General features: G+C 38.9%; 5 protein-coding genes and 1 long non-coding RNA gene across 13 annotated transcripts; 2 read left to right on the top strand and 4 right to left on the bottom strand.

Moving 5' to 3' along the window:
- Window positions 1-67: 67 nt before the first annotated feature.
- Window positions 68-8,609, bottom strand: LOC139105655 (UNC93-like protein MFSD11). Its single transcript, XM_070661878.1, has 2 exons — window positions 8,149-8,609; window positions 68-2,754 (listed from the first exon to the last, which is right to left on the bottom strand). Exons 1-2 carry the CDS (start codon window positions 8,233-8,235, stop codon window positions 1,453-1,455), a joined length of 1,389 nt encoding a protein of 462 aa, XP_070517979.1. The 5' UTR covers window positions 8,236-8,609; the 3' UTR covers window positions 68-1,452.
- On the top strand, window positions 2,231-6,805 carry LOC139105677 (uncharacterized). Of its 3 annotated transcripts, none has more exons than XR_011546224.1 (4): window positions 2,231-2,329; window positions 2,470-3,173; window positions 3,295-6,048; window positions 6,702-6,805. It is a non-coding gene; the product is annotated as an uncharacterized lncRNA (long non-coding RNA). The 3 variants fall into 3 exon arrangements; XR_011546225.1 differs by having other exon boundaries at window positions 2,470-5,410; window positions 5,934-6,048; XR_011546223.1 differs by having other exon boundaries at window positions 2,470-6,048.
- Window positions 8,610-8,722: 113 nt separating the features above from the next.
- LOC139105641 (rho GTPase-activating protein 44) lies at window positions 8,723-15,507 on the top strand. Of its 5 annotated transcripts, none has more exons than XM_070661851.1 (10): window positions 8,741-9,453; window positions 9,902-10,055; window positions 10,221-10,506; window positions 10,674-10,898; window positions 11,246-11,543; window positions 11,618-11,857; window positions 11,953-12,761; window positions 12,860-13,032; window positions 13,312-13,359; window positions 13,447-15,507. In XM_070661851.1, exons 1-10 carry the CDS (start codon window positions 9,401-9,403, stop codon window positions 13,744-13,746), a joined length of 2,586 nt encoding a protein of 861 aa, XP_070517952.1. In that variant the 5' UTR covers window positions 8,741-9,400; the 3' UTR covers window positions 13,747-15,507. The 5 variants fall into 5 exon arrangements, with proteins under 5 accessions (XP_070517951.1, XP_070517952.1, XP_070517949.1 ...); XM_070661852.1 differs by lacking the exon at window positions 13,447-15,507 and adding an exon at window positions 13,110-13,163 and having other exon boundaries at window positions 8,759-9,453; window positions 13,312-13,438; XM_070661850.1 differs by having other exon boundaries at window positions 8,723-9,453; window positions 10,680-10,898; window positions 13,312-15,507.
- A 175-nt stretch (window positions 15,508-15,682) lies between these two features.
- LOC139105668 (acyl-CoA-binding domain-containing protein 6) lies at window positions 15,683-16,644 on the bottom strand. The gene has a single exon (XM_070661894.1). The coding sequence runs from the start codon at window positions 16,498-16,500 to the stop codon at window positions 15,781-15,783; it is 720 nt and encodes a 239-aa protein (XP_070517995.1). The 5' UTR covers window positions 16,501-16,644; the 3' UTR covers window positions 15,683-15,780.
- Window positions 16,645-16,691: 47 nt separating this feature from the next.
- Window positions 16,692-18,262, bottom strand: LOC139105665 (histone-arginine methyltransferase METTL23). 2 transcript variants are annotated; one of them, XM_070661892.1, is made up of 3 exons: window positions 17,833-18,262; window positions 17,207-17,418; window positions 16,692-17,134 (listed from the first exon to the last, which is right to left on the bottom strand). In XM_070661892.1, the coding sequence occupies exons 1-3, from the start codon at window positions 18,013-18,015 to the stop codon at window positions 16,834-16,836; spliced, it is 696 nt and encodes a 231-aa protein (XP_070517993.1). In that variant the 5' UTR covers window positions 18,016-18,262; the 3' UTR covers window positions 16,692-16,833. The 2 variants fall into 2 exon arrangements, with proteins under 2 accessions (XP_070517993.1, XP_070517992.1); XM_070661891.1 differs by having other exon boundaries at window positions 16,692-17,418; window positions 17,833-18,261.
- Window positions 18,263-18,446: 184 nt separating this feature from the next.
- Window positions 18,447-20,090, bottom strand: LOC139105671 (protein dj-1beta). The gene is made up of 4 exons (XM_070661903.1): window positions 19,854-20,090; window positions 19,205-19,366; window positions 18,945-19,134; window positions 18,447-18,838 (listed from the first exon to the last, which is right to left on the bottom strand). Exons 1-4 carry the CDS (start codon window positions 19,947-19,949, stop codon window positions 18,711-18,713), a joined length of 576 nt encoding a protein of 191 aa, XP_070518004.1. The 5' UTR covers window positions 19,950-20,090; the 3' UTR covers window positions 18,447-18,710.
- Between the last annotated feature and the right edge of the window lie 1,030 nt (window positions 20,091-21,120).

Genomic DNA, 21,120 nt, shown 5'->3' with positions numbered 1-21,120 from the left:
TGCTCGTGTCTTTATTTACTTATCATAAAATATGTTTTAACACGTCCACGGCCGAATAAAATGTGAGAAAAAAAAAAAGGAGTAGGATGCGTAAGTATTACACAGAGAATATTTCGAAACCAGCATGCATGATTATCTCTTAAAATTTTGTGGATGATAGACTTGTGTTTTTTTTGTTTTCAGCTTTAATTTTAGCTGTAAATTTTCGGTTTAGAGACTGCGAAAGAAATGTTCGACTTTTTAACATATCCTACATGCATGACGCAATTAATCCACACGTTCGCCGACACACTTGAAGCGTCCGTTAACAAAGGAACAGGATCCTTAAGTCCGACCTCGGATAATTTAATCAAGTTTCGAGCTGTAAATGTCACGTACAATTGTGCATTCATACATGCGCACAACATACACACACGCATACTGATACACATACATATATGATCAGACATAAAGTCGATATACTGCGTTACGGACTAGTTAAACATGAGTCCTTCAACGAACTCGTGTTACAGACTAGTTAGTCACAAAATCGCAGTGTTGCAAAACCAGTGCGAACAATCGCTGTTGAAATTAAACACGATCTTATAATCATTAACACATAATCAAAACTTTAAAAAGAAGCAATAAATGCAAAGGGTGTTTACACAGCCTTCGAATCTGTCGATTAGAAAGATAAAGCTATCATATGGATTATAACTCGTTGAAATATATATTTTACATTCTGATAACAATATCAGACATCTGATAAGATCGATGGTTTTAGAACAGCGTTCTTCGATTCTCTGTGAGTGATGCAATGTTTTTACATAATGAGAATATTAACGCGGATGAACATATGCACATATATAATATATATACAATTGCATATACAGATGCATATTTTGGCACATTTGCATATATAAAAATATTATTTTAAAATAGAAAATATCTAAAATATCTAAAAATTATTAAGAAATAAAGTGGAGAATGAGAAATACATAGAAACTGGAACTGGAAGAGCATGATAACATTTAAAATATATTCTTACATATCCTCTCTATCTAATTGATCGTGCGATGATACTCTCATGAATTTAGAGACTTCTTACAATAGTATAGAATTTCAGAATACGAATATTAGTACTACTATCCACAATTTCTTCGCAATTAAAATTCTCAACTGTGCCGTCTACTAAATTTAAAATACATTGTAAAGAGTCTCTAATTGTAGAAGAATTCACACATCATGTAATACTTAAAATTCGCAAGGGAACTTAAAGTAACCGTATCACTAACATGCTAAAGTATTTTTTGTTAACGTTTGTTTGAGTTAAGCGTGAGTAATTGACGTTATTTTTAACGTAGCTTTCTATGACCCACGGTATAATCTCTCGACATCTTTCGCGCACTTGATTCGCCGTTCAAATTCGTTATATATCTTTGTAATCAGACAAAACACATTCAACTAACTTTGTCAATCTTCACCACTTGTAGCGTCGACCAATGTTGGATCAATTTCCTGCGGAATCTCGTCCTTCGACTTTTTCGCTTTGTACTCGACGTAGCAGAAGGCCGCTGTACCGAAGAATATAGCTACAAGTAATACTGCGAGTTGTACGTGCAGTCCCGCTTTGGTGCTATACGAGAAGCTGATAGCTGCTGCGACAGATTGGCAGAATTTAAAGAGAGCGAAGGCTGGCGCGCTCTCGTTAGCGAACAGAACACCCAGCAGTGAATAGACTTGTGTGTTGTAGCAGGCGTCGCCGAAACCGAGGGCCAGACTACCTGCCATCGCGAGGATCGGCGAGGTTTTAATTACGCCTGTATCGTCCGTGTCTTTAAACGAGGCACTGTCCGGCAGATTCAGGAAGATGCTAGCGAAGGCAAACAGATGCACGAGGAGACCAGTGATTACCACCGGCGACCCGCCGCATCTACCAGATATTTTAGATGCGAGGATGCCAAAGATCGCACCGCCTGCAACTTCGCCGACACCAATAAAAATACCAGACAGTCCTACGAGCCTTTTGCGATCCTCACCCAGTACCTTCATGAAGCCAATGCTGCTGGAGTACACGCCGGAGTAAAAAGTAAGCTCGAGGCCTGTATAGATGAACGTCAATGATAATAGTAGCATGTTCGGCGTGAAAAAGAGCCTGATCGCATCCATAAACGCTCTCCACGCTGCTACCAGCGGCTTCTCGCGCCTTGGTTCCGGCAGGCGCAGCTCTTTGTCGGCGTTGGACACCCCCTCGGCTTCACCCAGCGACAGCTTCTGCGGTGTCTTTCTCAATAGTAATAAAACCACGGTGCCAATCACCGCGAGACCAGTCAGCACGCTAAATACGATCGTACGTTGATTATCTTCGATTGTAGGCGACGTAAATATAAAAAAGACGAACAAATTCCCAGCGAACTGTGATGTTTGAAAAATCGCCCAAAATATACCGGCGTTCCGTGACATGGTCTCATTATCACTATTTTCTGTTAGGTATTGTCCGTGACCGGTCCATATTAAAGCGGCGCCAATTCCGACGACTCCGGACATGATGTACAATAAGATTTTGTGCGGCCAGAAGAAAGTTGCGATGAACAGTACGTAGCAGCAGGCACCTGTGACGATCGCCACCCGCGGCCCAGTCACCGAAATATATGACGGCGCGAACCAGTTGCAGGTCGCAAATACGGCGTATATTATCGCCAGGCTGACAAAAGCATCGGCGTGCAAATCCGTGTTATTCTTATTGTCCTCCGCAATGCTGTTCAGGACACTTTTCTGTGGACAAAGGAGATCAACACGAGGTCAGAATATTTTCAATATATTATACATTTTGCTGTTATAACGACGTAAATTTTTTTTTCAGGTGTTTCGTCTAGTTTTTGTTGTGTCACATGCATAAAAGCTGTTCACCGTTGTAAAACTTACGTGGATAAACGACTTATCCACGGTGATCGACTTGAAAATGTCAATTGAAATCAGTTATGTCGCGTGTCAGTTTCTGTTTCATATGGAGAGATTATTCCGCGTTTCAAACAGGATTTACTTTAAGGATACATTTCCCAACTGATTTTGAAACTCATTTATTTTTCTATAAATTTAATTTTTCTCTTTTGAGTTGAATGGACACGAAAAGTATTTTGATAACGCTTGGAAGGGAGAAACCGAAAGTGACCAAACGAGAAACAGCTCAGAATGTAAGATAAGGCATCAGAATGCGTATTGTATAGTTCCGGAATCCCCTTTTTTTAAGAACTTAAACTGGTTATTCTGCAGTTATAAAAATTATAAAAAAAACTAACTATTTTTATATTTCAGTCAAGGATAACCACGGGATATCAAGTGCTTTGGGAACATTATCTTATATCCTTTCCACGTGCCATTAAAAGAATTTAGAAATCTTCAGATTTAATGTGCCGCATAATAATTGCCAAATTAAAGGAAAATATAATATTCTCCTTCAAAAAAGGTAAAGATATATATATATATATAACCATCTCGAAAAACTGTATCAGGTTCGAGATGTCATTCGTGTATCTTTTAAAACAAGAGGCACTTAAAAGACTCGTAGCAAAAGTGCATTCCCGTTATTCGATTTCACTTATCGCCATTATCGTATTAGAAATAAGTCGGTCGAACACGCATACTTATAATTTCCACTACGCTTTCACGTACAGGAAAGTGTAGCAGCTTTATTTTACGTTGTGCTTCTAGATCTGCTGCCAACTATCAAATTTTATTTGCGTTCAAAAGTTATCGATAATCATATCAGCATTTGTGATGCAACATTGCACGTTAGTTGCTTTTTTTTGTACATATTAGCGTCTTTCTATGGGACGCAATTATAATGATGCAGTGATATATTTGCATAAATAAACTGTGGTTCTGTAAATGTTTTAAAAATATTTGTTTATACTTCAAAGACTTGCTAACCGATTGCTGACCGCTGTTTAACTATGCTTATCTATGTTATTGCACCGTGTAAGTACAGTGTTCTATGTCAAGATAGCAATTGTCAATAACGCAAGTTATTGCTGGCGGAGAAGTGAGATTTTTCGGTGAGATAACAATATATTTTCCGACGAATATGTTTGTAAAGCCTCGTTTTTATAAAAACTTTGTGTCAGATATTTAAGTTGATAACGGTATCCGATAAGATTCGTACTGGTATTGTGAGACCTTATAAACAATTGTTTACATAATTGATTTTAATGTGATTCTTGAAAAAAATCCGCATGATTTCCAGATAAAATAATGCAGCAAATCTAGAACGAACGCCGTGTTGCAATAATTATTGGCATGATAATAAAACAATGTCGTTGCTGATAAAAATAAAACCAAAGTGTTTTTCCGAAAGATAAAAGCATTAATTTCATTTAATATACATAACTAAATATATGTATAATAAATACAAAACGTGTGTCTATGAGCATCTCTTATCGCAATTTTTTCCGGCAGCGATATATTTTATCTAGTAGGTACATTTTTATTTCGCTACATATAAAATATTTAAAAAATTGCCCGTTGCCAGTAGAGTAATTGTCTTTTGCACAAATAAGACATATTTGTCAGCTAATGATCTGTTTATCAACCGTGTGCATAACAAAAATGTAATTTTCTTTTTTTTTTTTTTACTACTAAACGTGCTGTCGCATAGAATATAATTCAACGAGGTCTTCTCCTCCTTTCTCTTATATTCACGAGCTTAAAAGTGAAAGGAGACTACCTCGTATCTCGTACGGCCGTATCAACTAACGAAACATTCTGTTTTAGATATTTCTCTGGGACTGCCATCGAGAATTCAGGAATTTTTTTTCGTCCAAGTGATAAATTACACCCCGGCGTCCCTCCGAAGGAGTTTACTCGAGATTTCGAAGTCATTATGATCCACAGTAAATTGCGACATGGACTGCGAAGAGCGGGACGCACGAAGTAAAATTCAGTAGGAACCGGTTGCGTCGGTACAGGTTTCGGCGGATGCAATTATTGAGCACGTCTAGGATGCATTTTATTTCGCAAACTTTCTCTTTCGCCACTTTAGCGAGGTCAGCGGTCCAGAATTTCCAGAATATCAGACACAATAGGCAGGAGGATACTGCATCGTGAGGAGTTCTAGAGTAACTTGCACGAGTAAGTTCTAACGCGCAGTTTCCAGCGATTAAACGTACAAAAAGAGAAAATAGCAGCGCAAAGTATCATTTTCATCACGTACGAAAATGTAACCCCGTTGCCCCTCGATTGGGTACTTCGTATAATTTAATAGGGTTCAATTAGACTAAGATGATAACGTGTCGACGTCATTGATTGATGAACAATCGCCAATTTCCATTCTATGATAATGACCGGCGTGACATCGCACGGTCAAATGAACTTAAAGGAAGCTAATCAATGTCGCACAAGTTCGCACGTTGAAAAGTGAAATATCAATAAAAATGTAAGTAAATGTGAATAAACGTAAAAATTTAATTAATGGGAAATAATCTTCAAAATCTGTAAAAGAGAAAACAAATATCTAATGGTTGCAAGATTGACGTATTAACCAACTGATGAATTTTTTGCGATTAAACGTGCAAAATAAACTTATCAATGAGATTGTAAGACTTGTGTATAAGAAAAATGCGATAAGAACGATTAGAATCATTTGTTATCGTGAGAATTCGTAATTAGTTTGTAACTTTCGATTAATTATTAAAAATCTAGGATTGAAACACTTGAGTTTGATACGATTGTAAATATATGATTTCAAACCAAGTAGAAACTAAATACAATAAAAGATTGCTATTAATTAACAGCACATTTTTACCAAGAACGAGTATTTTAAAAGGTCAGCAAAATTACGAAATATTATCATTCGGGGACTTTAAAATTTTTATACACGATTAACTTCCATTACGCAAGTGCTGATTGATCATCCAATGCATCAAAAAAATTTTTTTTTCATTTCTGTATTTTTACAGACACGACGTTACGATTCCGATGCTCCTCTACAAATTAAATTAAGGATGGTCCAGAAATATCCACAGTGGGACTCTGAAAATGTCGTTGACCTAAGCTGCGCTGCTGCATACCAAAGTAATTTGCACTTTTTGTAAGCTAATCGAACGTGATATCGTTAGCGGCCAGTTATTAATTCGTACACGAATAGAATTTATCATTATACTGCGTCGCGGGCTAATCAATTATTCACCGCACGTCGCTAAAAATTTCGCTGCAGATACCGCGTATCCGTAGATGCTTCTGAATTACGGAGATAAGGACGGGTAGTGACTAACGCACTATTACTGGCACTCGCCGGAATAGTGATTCTCGTGCGCTTCGAAATTACTCCTTTTACGATATATCCTGTGAAACGCATTACGCAAGGTTTCTTTCAAATAGCAGCACGAGATACAAACACAAAGCTCGGAATATTATTCGCAAAGTAGACCGAGGGGAAATGGAAATTATGTTAGCATATTCTGAAACAATCTCAGATCGTGCAAACAAGATAGCGCGATAATTTCCACGTATTAAAAACAAAGACGGATACGTTAAATCCTTTTAAATCATAGAGGCAGTGTAAGCAAATTTATTTGTTAAATATGTAGGCGAGAGAAAACGATAAGAGAACTCTCTAGTTCCAGACGACTCTGTCTTATTTAGTCGTTTAAAGATTTTTTTTTTTAATCTCATCTCCAAATGCTGTTTATCTCTTAAAACGAAAGCTTTTTATGCTTGCTTTACAGATCGCAAGAGATTTCACAATGCCGAAAGTAGTCGATAGCGCTATTGTGTAATTTAGAGGCGTTTCAGCGTGGTCGATCGCGCTGGCGGAGTCGTGGTTTAGCTTGCCTTTTGTGGTACTTTCTAAATCGCGCGACTAATCACCTAGTATATGTACTTTCTAAAATTTTATCGACTAATGTGAACGCTTCGTTTGCGCCGTAGCGACGTAAATAAACGTCGGAACGTTCAATATCAAAAAGTGTCTAGTTCTTTCCCGTTTTCTAAAACGATCCTCCCATTCGTTCTGTCTTTTTTCCGTGAATTAGAATCACGTTTACTCCTCTGTGAACCATTTCCACCAACGCGGGCTAACTTTAATCTCGGTTTAACTCACTTTTTGCTCGGTTCTAATTCTTAGAATTAAAAAGAGATAAAATGCAAGTTAAACCGAGATTAAAATTGATCTGTGTTGATAGAAATGGCCCTATATCGAGTTCTTGCTTTTAAATCACGTAAGCACATAGGTATAGAAAGAGCGAAAATAACTCGGACATATTGTATTTAAATATCTAATATTCGCTCTTATCAATGCAAATTAATTTTATGTACCGTTTAACTAATTCGTTATCTTTTTTTTCAATTTTCTGGAGTAAAGGGAGGTTGTTTAACACCAAAATAAAATTAATTTACATATGTAGAAATAAATATAAGTGCTGTGGAGAGAAGATTCTACTTGCGGCTTATTGAAAAAGGGATCTCAACGTTGATCACAGAGTATTATCCAATCATATCGTTAATCCGACAGTGCTTGCCCTCAAGGGGAATAAAAGACCGTGGTGCATCGTTAAAAAAAATTCACCGCTTTAAAATTAGAAGGCTCTCTTTGCTCTATTTATCGAAGTGGTGGCTACCTAATAAGATACTTTTTACTTTTACAACCGAGTTTCTCAAAGCGATAGATTTGGATGCGAAAAACATTTCCTCGACGCAAACATAAGTATTTTATTTCGTCGATTCGTTGCATAACGATAAAGATCGTCTTTAATCTTGGCATGTCAAATGTTTCTCGCGATACGAAAGTGATGCGATAAATTTATTTTTGAATGAGCGTGACGGATGCATAAAAAAAAAAAAAAAAGACTGATCCACAAAAATACAATCGTGAATTTAACAGGCGACAGTTGACGAGTGACGCCGTCATTAACTATGATTAGAAATAAAAAGTATTTCGAGATTGTCAATTTTTCGTAAAAAAAAGAAAAAAAAAAGCGCGTAAATAAGCAGGATGTTCGAATCTTTACTTAAGAGGGTAATTGGGATTCTTCCGGAAGGGCTCGCCTTGCGGCTTTACGTGACCGAGAAAAGAACGCGGAAGTGCGCTGCGAACGTGCGCATTATGTTAAGTAATAATAACAACAATCGTGATCGATAGCGACGATTAGGATAATTGCTACGTTTGCTACTTGCCTCAATGTTGCCCATCGTTTGAAACGCCGTGAAGACCAGCATGAATCCCCAGCTGAGGATCATCACGTTCAGGAAGGCTCGATCCATGGTGACGACCGTTGCGTATACTTGTCGCGTGCACGGCACAGGAAATGATATCCGCGTTTCGCGCTCGGCCTCGAAAATCTCAGAGCGAACTGCCGAGTGTGCTGGCCGAGCCGTCGACGGCTTTGATACTGTTGACAGACGTTCGACGCATGGGTGAGAGCGGCGAGAGAGCGGAGGAACCGCGCGACAGCGCCATGCCGACGCGAAACAGGCGGAAAAGAAAACACCTGACGCGATCTATCGAGAAGCCGCTCGACCAGTCGATTTCTTGGGCGAGTCTGACCGCTGGTGGAGGCCGCGGGGGTGAGGTCGGAGAGGAGCAAGTTTTGCGCGCGTTTGACAGATTAATCAGCGGTGTGCTGTCGCGAAAAACACTCTCGGCGAAGACGGGGGCTGAGCGATCGTGGAAAGGGGGTGATAATCTGCAGCGGGGAACCGAGGGGGAAAAACGAGAGCTTCGGGTGGCTTCGGGACGATCGTACGCGTCGCTCTCGCGAGTGTTCGCGGTGAGCCGCTAAGTTCGCCGCGTTTTACTGACGAAGAGGACGCTTAAAACGCCTCGGCCGATGGTGACGTAAGAGCACCAAGAGCGCCACGGTATTTCACGGTATTCGCACCAATTCGCACGTCGCCGGGCGTCGGAACGTTTCCCGATCGGGGCGAGCGCACGTCCGCTCCCTTGTTCGTCGTAGCCCGGAGCAAGAGGGGAAAGCGCGCGGCGAGAGCGGTGATAGAGAGAAGGTAAACGGCGGAGAGAAGAGGCGGCGAAGTCTGTGAATCCGCAGGAGTCACCCTAACCCAAATCGATCGGCGCGACCGGGCGCGGAGAAGGCCGTTGGCAGGGGTCTTTATCGGCTAGAACGTTATCAATGGTTCGCGAGAGCCGATCGGACGCGTCGGTTCCCAACTTCGGCCGTGAGGTCATCGTGCAAACATTATGACGGACGCCCGCCCTTGCCGCGACGACACGAAGGACCCTCCTTGCCCGCCCCGCGCTCTGCCACCGTCACCGCCGCGCGAACACGGCGAGGGAGTCGCGGGGGATGTGCGAGCGTGAGCGCGAGTTGCGAGGTGTTGCCGCGTGAAAAGCTCTGCTTGAAGGTCTCGAGGACGACGATAGATCACTGGCGATTTTCCTTCGAGTCTCCACTCAGCCCAACCAACCATGAAAAAGCAGTTTTTCCGAGTGAAGCAGCTCGCCGATCAGACCTTCTCCAGGTAGCTGATGTAGAACAGCTCAGCCCGCATGATTGCCGCTACTTGTTTTATCTGTATTGTCCTATCTATGTTGCATACAGCTTCAAGTATCTTATGCTGTTCCTTTCTGAAGTATACATAATATCTGTGGATGGTGATCATGTGGACTGTAAAAGAGCTGTCTTTAGATTTTATTCAATTGTATGCTCTATAAAGAGAAAGTAAAATCTGTTTAAATATCTTTTTTTTTTTTTTTTTTTTTTAAGACTGATATATCAATCTTTAGATTATATACTGGTTAAGAATCTGATTCATCAGGATATCCTTGATTGAAACAGACCTTGAATTACTTACACAAATAATGAATAGATTAAATGTGATAAAGCAAATTGAAAGATAAAAGATAAGATCTACTTTTTTTATCAAATATACAATATCTTAGTGAAATTTGGTTTTTTTGTATTAACAGAGCTGGTAGAACAGAAGTACTAACGGATGATCTGGTGGCTGCTGACAAGCATGTTGATCAGATTAGAGCAGCTCTTACAGGCCTTAGCAAAAGGCTTGGAAATCCACCTAATCAAACCATCACTCAAGATTCAGCTTTAAAAGAGAAGCGTTTGGTAAGAAAAATAAATTGCATTAAAGTATTTAAATTGTTAGTAACTGTAAAATTTGGCATACGTTCGAAATAAATTTAATTACGAAATATTATAGATTTTATTTCCAACATTTTACAAAATTGATCAAATAATTACTAAATGTTAAAATTTTTTTTTTTTTTTTAGAAAAAATGTCCCGAGTACGTATTAGGGCAAACTATGTTAGAGAATGCCGGCGAAGATGGTCTCATGAGTTTTGCACTAGTAGAGTGCGGACGAGTGCAGATGTTATTGGCTAATGAAGCTGTGGAACATGAGGCTAAAGTCGAACAATATGTGGCCGCTCCGCTGCAGCATATTCTAGACACTGACGTACCAAATATATTGAAGCATAAAAGAAATCTAGCGCGTCTTATTTTGGATATGGACAGTGCGAGAACAAGATACTGCCAAGCGAGTAAACACAGTACTGGTAATGATTGTTATATGTTAAGTCATTGTAAATTGTAAATTGTAAATTTTAATTAATATATGTATCGTAGATGTGCGGACTACTAAAAATTTGAATTTTTTTTCTTCAGTTTTATTATAATATTTAAAATAATTTAACTTAAAAAAAAAATAAAAAACTTTATGTAGGTACAGGTGCAACAAAAATAGAAAATTTAAAGGAAGAATTAGAAGATGCCGAATCGAAAGTTGAGCAATGTCGAGATCATTTGGCTGCAGAGATGTTCCAACTTATGTCGCGAGAGACTGAATTAGCACAGACAATTATACAGTATATAAAACTTCAACGTGCGTATCATGAAAGTGCATTGCATTGTCTTGAAGACCTTATACCTACAATGGAAGGTTATATTAGTAAGTATTTTTATAAATTAATATGTTTTTTACAATGCACTAAACGTTACAAAGCACACGCTTCTTTATTCTATTTGCTTTTGCTTCTGCGTTAAATGCTTCTTTTGTATTTATTAATTTTTGGTAACGATGTACGAGTATGTGTAACTTATATGGTACTTTAATTTAATGAAACTATAATTCGGAGGTAAAGTAAATTTTGTAAAAAAAAAAATATGTACGATTAAACGGTTTAGTTAAAGTAGTACTACTAAATGGGATTCGATGTCAATTGATTCGATTTGTAGATACAGATTATTATATTTGCTAATAAAATTAAAAGACACTTTACGATTTGTCAATTGCAGACGATAATGAAATGAAACCAGTTTACGGATATCCGCTTGAAGAACACCTTAGAGTAACAAACAGAAAAATTGCATTGCCCATACAACTGTGCGTATCCGCGCTACTGCGTTTGGGTATAGAAGAGGAAGGCCTTTTTAGAATAGCTGGCGCCGCATCGAAATCACGACGAATAAAGTTAAGCTTGGATGCCTGCTGTCTGAATTTAACGACAGCTCTTGAATACAAAGATCCGCATGTTATTGCCGGCGCATTAAAATCATATTTACGGGAATTGCCGGAGCCTCTATTAACCTACAAGTAAGCATTTCACATTTAATTAAAATCAATAATTATCACTATAATATGTAAATATAACATCGATAACCATTTAGATTGTATCCCGAATGGATGGCAGCTGCAAAAATCTCGAATAGCGACACGAGATTACGAGCTCTCTGGGAAGTATTACATAAGTTACCACCGGCAAACCTGGAAAACTTGCGGTTTTTAATTAAGTTTTTAGCTGTGCTCACAAAGAATCAAGATGTAAATAAAATGACACCGCAGAACATCGCTATTGTGATCGCGCCGAATCTGATTTGGAGTCCGCAAGAGGACGCAAATACAATAGTGTAAGTAATTTTTCTTTCACGCGCATATAATTGTTTTAGAGTACTTTAGCGAACGATTAACACATTACTGTTAAATAAAATACTGTTCTCTACAGGATGAACATGAGTACAGCGAACAACTCTAGTCTTATAGTAGACCAATTAGTTACATACGCAGACTGGTTTTTTCCCGGCGAGGTGGATTTCGATCGCGATTTGGAAATCGGTATCGTCAACGATGCAGAACATCAGACCATAGGTATGCGTCGTTGTGTGTCTAATAGTAGCCTCAGTGATCACGGCGAAAGCCCAACGCAAGGTAGTCCGAAACCGGCGGCACGTCGAAAGAATAAACCGGCGCCGACACCGCCGGGTGGCAATACTCCAGATCGGCACGATAGACCGCCACCGACACCGGACAAACCACCGAGGGCCTTGACGTCCACACTGAATCGTGCAACGTATAAAAGTCAAAAGCATGAGGTGAACGTCGAATTAATACGACACGAAAGTGTGGAAAAGCGTGGAGAGAACGTAGAAAGACATGAAAAGCATTCGGAAACGGACGCGAAATCACAGTCTGCCTCAGAATCGATCTCGATGGATGTTCACCCTGCCGACAATCCTGAGAGGTTGCAAGAAACCGTCGTTCACCAAAGTGAAGTCTTTAATTACGATGAAGCGGACAAAAGTGTTCAAGAACTGCAGAAATGCGACGCAAGAGTAAATGTGCCGAGTGCAAAAGAGAAGTCAAATGGAAATTCATCCGATAATACGAATGTTGCTAAGATAATTACCGAGATGGAGCACAATGAAACTATAGTACAGAGAGCAAAGCCAGTGCCTACAGAGAAGCCAACCACATTAGAAAGGAAAAGACCGGTCGCGGCACCAAGAAGTATAATGAATATCATGCAGAATGCAGGTGAAATATTCTTCTTAATATTACTTTAAGATATCTATTTTTTTTTTTTTTTTTTTTTTTTTTCTCTTATAAAAATATATGTTCGATATGTTCGATAGCAGAAGAAGGAGTTGAGTTACGTAAAAAGCCAGAGAGTAATGCGCACGTAATACCAAATGAAAGAAGCAGTAAACCGGCGATCCCCGAGCGACCGCCCGGCTTAATTCGTCCGTCAAGTCTTATTCGACAACCACCGCGTTCCACTAGTGAAAATTCCGAGACCGATCCAGGAGTAAGTTAATATAATTTAACACAACTTTTATTTTATTGTCTTTACATATATATGATAATTATTTATAACAAATGTAGTTACTGTGGGTGGACAACAAATAACACTACCTGGATATTACATTTTGAGATAACGTAAGCTACATGTGAAGTAAAAGCTGCACATCGTCTGAAGCTTTTTCACACGTGCTTATTCGCTTTTTGTTTGCATTTTTTATTATGCATCTCGTTATGTATGCATCATCTTTAATTAAGTCTTTCTTTTTCCTTTAATCGTCTACAGCTTTTAACCCTGGAACGAGCTCACGTATATTCCGTGGATAAGCAACAGGTCAGTATAATACAAGTGCGTGGGGGGAACAACGCCATCCCGGGCGAGAGCACTCACGGGGGCAACACGGCAACTTCGAACTTGCAGAGAAGCCCAAGCGTGGGTAGCAGACCATCGTCGATGTCGCTGTACGGTAACGAACGCCCGGAGAGGCCCGAGAAGCCAGATATGCCGCGCGAACAAGCCAGGGCACACTCGCGCACCAGGTCGGAGGGTAATATTATAGACGTCCAAACGCAGACCAACACGGTGGTGACGGTTCTCAAGTCACCACAGCAGAAGCCAGCCTCGCCGAGAGTTCATCAACGGCCACCGAGGCCACAACCGCCACCTCCACCACCGCCAACAGCACGGCCTAAGTCGGATCAAGAGAGCACGAATTTATAGCGCAGCAAGAGTATGAAAGTACGAAGTAAGAGGCAATTACAATTTTGAAAAAGGAACTGTCGGTAACTCGTCGATTTATTACAATTGAAAATGCAGTCTTATACATGACAATACGTCATCGATGAAATGTATTAAGTAAATAAGGATTGCATAAAGTTAAATTGAAATCTTCCGTTCGAATGAAAAGAAAAAGAACATTGTTATCATATTTATACAAAGAATCAATCGGCGTTTGTTGGTTGATGAAGAATGCGATCATATTCGTAAGTTTGATATAAGATTCGGACAGAGTTACTCTATTTTTTCTCCGTGATCTCCCTATTTGTACGATTTCTTATATCGCAATAGATAATCCTTAGAAGAGCATTCTGATAATTGCCATTGTACGAAACCGAAAGGGGCAAGTATGCATTCGGCAGCTGTTAGCACGCCGCATGTGTATGTATGTGCGTGTATGTAGTTTCCAAATTGTTTTAAGTACATATCTAATTTCGTAATCGATCATAATATTTTTGCAGTCTACTATTGTCTTTTATACTTATTGCAAATAAGGAAAAACAAATTATAAGAGTAAGAGCACTTTGCATTTTCACTGGAAGCATTCAAGCGCACAAGGTTCGGTGCGCTTAACATACGTGAAAATATATTTACAAGATTGACTTTAAACTCGCGAAACGATAAACGACACTTGCGCTCACAATACGAATTTCCAACCGATACGTCCATTGAAAGAAAAACGAATTAATGTACAGGATGACCAGCATAACCAATATGTTGGAATTGATTCAACGGGTGATATTTATTAGTAAAGATTATTTGTTAATCATTATAAAACGCTAAAAGAGATGAACGTATCCGTTCGTTATATTTAACAGATATGACATGCAACTTTGAATTATTGTTACTATCGAAAATTCGAAGGAACGTTTAATATAGTTAAACTATTAATTTTGACATGTTTAAATTATGATGCATTTCTATGCAATAAACTCGTGATCCCGAATTATCAAACTAAGATAATCGCGCCGAAAGGTTGCGTGTTCATATACATTATATGCTATGTATATTTACAAAGGATTTTTCAGTCCTTATAATCATCATATCCTTATATAATATTAATAGAATATCAAATTGATTTAATTTTTTTTTTTTAATATAAATTTTTTATTTTCCAGCAATTTAATCGATATCAATGGTTTTTTAACTTTATTTTTGGGCGTTTCTCGCCGAGTGTTTAAACGAAATCGTTTTATAATGCGAGTGAAAGATCTCGAGTTTGTTGTGTTTCGTTCCATTGAGAATGCTAGATTTGTAAAATTTAAGAAGTTAATATATGGTTAACATTCATTACATATATAAAAAGATGTAGGTGCTAATATACATCTTGATATTAAAAAAATTAAACATATTTGATAATAAATTAAAGTATGTATACTTGTTAAAATTTTTTGTTTCAAATTTCGTGCAATGAAGTTGTCAATAAAGTTGTTTTGCAATAAAATCAACTTACTATGGAATATAGTAGTTATCTGTTAAATAAAAAGTGCAGTATTATTGATTATCCGTTTAATTATAGATAACAAAATAGATATAATACGTTGATCATGATTATATTTTATGAAACCGGAAAAATAGTTTTAGTGAAGTAAAATTACCATATTGACAAACTAGACTTCTAAATTATATAATTAATGAGAAGTGACATCGTTTTGTGTTATTTTTTCGATTTTCGTTTTATTTTTGCCACAGATAACAACAAACCTTGCATTCTCTACCATTTCCGTGCGCTTATTTAATTGATTTCGCTGACAATATTAATTAGGCAGCGAATGAGTTATAAGAATCTAGCTGATGACAAATCACGCATTTACCTAAGGTGTGCTTAGGCTGTGAATGTAATGGATTATTAGAGGAGTTTATTTGTATATAAATAATATAATAAAGATTTACTCTATTAGAATGAATTTATCAATACCTGCAAAATAAAATTAACAATTGTCAACGCAGAATATCTGTATGGTGTTGCGTATAGTATTATAAAAGAACTGCTATTTGTTCGTTCGCGATTTCTTTTGGTGTCATACCGTCGTTATCCGCTATATTTGATTCGGCTCCGATCGAAAGCAAGTATTTCACCGCATCTACGTGATCGCAACTTACAACGTAGTGAAGGGCCGTTTGCCCGTACTGATCTCGCGAGTTTACGTTCGCGCCGTTCTTGATCAAATGATCGAGAATTTCGAGATAACCACGGTCCGCGGCCCAATGTATAGGATGCATGCCCTCTTCGTCTGGTTTATTTACCAATGCAGGATCGTCGCTTAAAAATTCCCGTACCTTTGCTTCATTGCCCTCTTTAATCCAATCTAAAAAGGTCTTATCTTCATCGTTCAAATCTACGTTTCCATTCGAGAACTTGCTGAAAACAATCCATTTCGAAGATTCGTCTTTCACCGCTTCCTCGTCCCACAACGGATTTATCCTCGCAATCCCGTGAATGTAATTTGTCATTGCGGTCTCGCGACTCATATCCCCGAGGTCCTTCCACGCTTCCCACTTGTGCTTGGCCTGCATTTGATACCAACTAGGCTTTGGAATATCGCATGGGCCCACGGTCGCTTGCTTATACAGTCCGTAAAATGTAAGAAGCTGATCCGATTCTAATTCCGATACCAATGTTTGCAGATATGTAGCAGCTCTGTTAAAAGTCTCTTCTAGATCGGTAACATCGCAATCTAAATCGCTTTCGGCCATTGTTAACAAACCCGCACGATAAATCTTCAATCAAACGTGCTTGACAATTTTAATTTATTCTTCTAGAAATGATTAAATCTTTCCCTTCCAAAGAATGCTTACGTTCGAGTACAGCATTTACACTTGTCTCTCTTAAGAACGATAGGTTTGCGTAGCCTTGATGGAGACCGGTATTTTTATCGAACGCTACATAAATATCTGTCACGTAACCAAATTGCGAAAAATATAAACAAAGCTCGTAACGGCCCACTGTCCAAGGAACGTTAAAGATATTAATCGCGTATTTCCTGAAACTATTGGCAATCATGATAAGAGAGTCGAAAATTGATTCGTTTATACCGTTCGATGTATATCCAATAAATGTATCGTGTGGTCTTGCATTAATTCGTGTAAATTAACATCAGAATTTTCACCAAGATTGTCCAGTGCTATGTGTATGCAAGACAATCCCCACTTGTTCAACAAATGCTCTATGGACCAATCGGCACTGCGTTCCTGGTAAGTGCAGAGAAATCTCGCACAGGGATTCTTCTCCAACAAAAATGCTATGACAACAACTATGTCCTCAAATACAGTGGGCTCGTAGAAACAGTCCGAACCAATGATCAGGTCCAGCTGTCCAAGTGAAAACAAGCTAGATAAAAAAAAGCCCCAGGTAATGCCAACAATTCGAACTTGATCCACAACTCCATTCAATTCACAGCACCTCTTGATGTGTTGCAGAGTCCTTGGCTGACTTGCAGAGTCGCTCAAAGTTACAATAGCACCACACTTGCTGGCAAGGATGCCAGGCAATGAAGTACCGGCGCCGATCTCTAGTATTCGCTTGCCAACTAAGTTTTCCCTGTGCTCCCAGAGATACCAGGCAAGCACAGGTGCACAGGGCCAAGTATAAAAGCTGTAGTTAGCCTGCAGCAGCTGAAACCACGAAATGCTAGTTAGTAAGCAATTAATATAAATAATTAAATATGCACTGAAAGCATTTGATAACTTTACGAGAAAAAAATTTATTTTGCCATAGCGTAAAATTAAAGATCTTTAAAAATCCAATTAAAAACGATAGCGAGTTATTTTGTATTAACAAATAATCAATGGATCATATGGTACAAGTTCTAGCAACGGAAAAATATACGTAGAACCGATTTGATGAGAAGAAAAAGCGGGAGCGATACGGGCTAACCGAGACATCTTTATGCAAAGCTAATTGGAAACGAGAATATAAAATAACTTCGGCGAGAATGGTATTTTCTTGGGAGAAATAACCTAAAAGCACGTAACACCGGTGGTATGCCGGGAATAAGACGGGCGCGCGAAGTCGTAGTTGGTGCTTACCTCGGGGATGAGAATTTCCAGGCTTTCCTCGCGCTCGTCGTCTTGCGCGCAGCCCTGCGTCTTCCGCGATCTGAAGACGAACCTTTTCACTTGCTCGGGCACCGCATGATCCCCATCGGACATTAGGGCGCGCGTGAGTGGTGGACTCGTGTCGTGCGAAATACTATCCTCTAGACCGGGCATCACTGATCCGCCCGCAATGCACGCGCTAATCGTTCCTCATTGCGTTCGCGTTAATTAGCGCGCCTTTCGAGTCGCTAACACCGATGAGACTTCGCCGAACGCGAATGCATCGCGTCGTAAAAACGGGAATGGACGGGATTTTGTCGAGGGCAGTCGATGATGGAATTACCGAGGCTTCCCGCTCGACATGGCCGCTCTTCCGGTGTTCTTTGTCTTCCCTTTTAATGTATTGTTATAAAATTATAAATAAAAACCTGTAAATAAGACAATTTTTTATTATAACCTACATATCCTTTCCACTAAAACGCATCCGAATTCTTTCCGAGTATAATTAAAATCTTACCCGCTGCAATATCTCCTCAATACGCATATTATTAAAATTTATCTTTCGTCTTTTTAGTATGCGTATTATCGCAATTTCCACGCTTCGATACATTCTTTATTATTTATTTTTCACTTTTCGGTACATATATCATTTAAATTTCCACACTTTGGTACATATACAACTTCAATTCTACGCGTCAGTACATATATATCATAATCTTTTATTATAATCCTTTTGTTTATAATACCTACATTCTTGTATGTGTGCGTTAATAATATATGAATCTTTCTAAAATCAAACACACCAAATACATCAAATTTATGCGCCGGGAACTTTATAGTCTTTACTATAAAGTAAACTTTGGAGAATTTTATTTGTAGCCTTCATATAATAACCCGTTTGCAACGTTTTTGGCTTTCTCCTCGTTCAACAGTTCCTTAATAATCGTTAGGCTAAAATCAATAGCCGTCGCTGGTCCTCGGCTCGTTATGAGATTGCCTGTAAAAACATCAGCCTTTTGAAACTTGGAGGAACATTATAGGAACAACTAATCGATTTTAAGATTGTTAATATCACTCGGCAAATGTACAATAAATTATTATACCGTCAACTACTACTTTATCCTCGCAATACTCGTAGTCTTCACACAAATCCTTTTTCATAGACGGATAAGACGTGATTCGCTTCCCCTTGCCAATATTGTGCGTTTTCAACGCCGTAGGAGCCGCGCAGATCGCTGCTATTAATTTGTTCTCGCTGTCCTGCTTTTGTAACAATCTTCCAACTTCTACAGACTGAAAAAATAAACATTATATAACTATCTGTATTTTTCGCTATCGCCAGAATACGGCCAAATAAACTTACAGATGCGAATGCCTTAGATCCGTTGAGACCGCCAGGTAATATAACAATGTCATAACTCTTATCTTGAGTGGCATCAGTGAACACGGCATCTGTGCAGATCTTAACATTGCGGCTGCATTTCACACAAGAACCGTCCCACACGCCAGCTATAGTGACTGCAATCTATTAAATTTTACTTCAATATAATTATTCCAATGTTAATTTGTTCAATTGTACAATTTTTATGAACAAATTATGTTTTTTATTCCGATAAATAGATGTATATTAATAATACATTTAAAATTATGTGCATTACAGTTTATATTCAATAATTAAACTAATTATTATTATTTTTTATAGCACCGATAGAAGCCATCAACATTCTATACAATTTTTTTTTTTTTTTTTTTTGTCGTCTCGTAAAATTCTTCCTGCAAAGTGCCAAAGTGATATCATTTTATACCACAAGAGTGGGAATTATTGATTGCTTTGGAGCGTCATTCAAAAATAAGATTTTAATGACTGTCAGGTGGATGAAGTATTAAGTACCCCTTCAGCGTTAAAAAAAAAAAAAAAAAAAAAAAATAGAATTACGTATACACATGTCGGTTTATTTTCTGCCAGGGAGTGCCACGAGATTCGTGATTATCGATCGCACTAGGTGACGTACCCCAGCGCGCCGCAAGACGTCGACAACGGTCACGGCCTCCATTTCTTCCGATCCGTCGACGAGCAGCACGATCGCGGTTCTCTCTTTCTCTGCCATGTTTTTTTGCGCGGAGGCCCGCTACCTTGCTTCAAGAATACCCAGGTGGAATCGGGAAATCTTGTCCTCGGTGCCGCTCAGCAAAGTCGCAACGTCCGGTCGCGTTCGACAACGTCACGCACACGTACGCGGCATGCCGTCGATGTGTTGGACCGGACCGGCAGAGTATCGTGCGCTTGCGTGTTCGGACACGGTCAACAAAACAACATAACACCGGCAAATAACCTGGTCTGCTGGTTGCCCGATGTCCGGAAGTTTGGTCCCTGGAGTCTAGCGCTTTTCGGGCACGAGAAATGATAGAATTTACTTGAATAAACGTAAGGATCGTAAGATGTCAATTGTGATAATGTAAGGCTACCTAAAGGCTCCAATTTGTTCTGCTTTTGCTAAATTTAATCGAGGCTTTTGCACCAGGTATTGGAAATCACGTTGTACGTTACTAGCCCGTTGTCGTCGCCGCGCATGCACGAGAAGCTGCGTCAATACTTTTTATTGCTGTCCGTGGAGAGACTGTTGCTTCAACTGGATGTTCTAAACATAGACAGGCTGCGTTATTCATTCATCCTTACGAAACAGTGGTAAGATTGAAGAATAAAACGGCCGAGTAGGTTACTCCAAACCGCAAAGAAGCGAGAGAGAAAGACAGAGAACATTCTGATCGACCAAACTTCGATTTTCACACCGTAATTTTTAGCCTAACATCGTGAACCTTAAGCCGCAAGGTAACGACCAATCACAGTCGAATGTGAGAATAATTAAATGTAGTTGGTAAATTTTTTTACAACAAAGTCTCAAATTTATTAAATGAACATTGAAGATTAAAGATTGCGAACTTAGGAATTTAATTAATAATTTAATTTGGATTAATCTCATTCCGATCGGTCAAACTCTCATCTTTAATTTGTGATTTTATTTGCGTAAGTTGATACAGGTTTAAAGGTGGTTTTTATAAACCACCTTTAATCACGCATACCTAATTACTTTCTGTTAGTTGAAAACATAAGAGATTGGACGCAATCGCACATTAATTTCAGCCGGAGCGAAAGAAAAAACGTACATACAAGAAAGTATCCGCGGAATTGGTCAGTGCTTAAAATTTCTAATTCGGCGTCCTACTCCGCGCGTTTCATTGGCCGATCCATCAGCCTACATGGTCGCCCATTTGCCGACG

This window comes from Cardiocondyla obscurior, linkage group LG09, assembly GCF_019399895.1.
Source record: "Cardiocondyla obscurior isolate alpha-2009 linkage group LG09, Cobs3.1, whole genome shotgun sequence".
Lineage (NCBI taxonomy): Eukaryota > Metazoa > Arthropoda > Insecta > Hymenoptera > Formicidae > Cardiocondyla > Cardiocondyla obscurior.
This window is presented reverse-complemented; position numbering and strand designations above follow the sequence as displayed.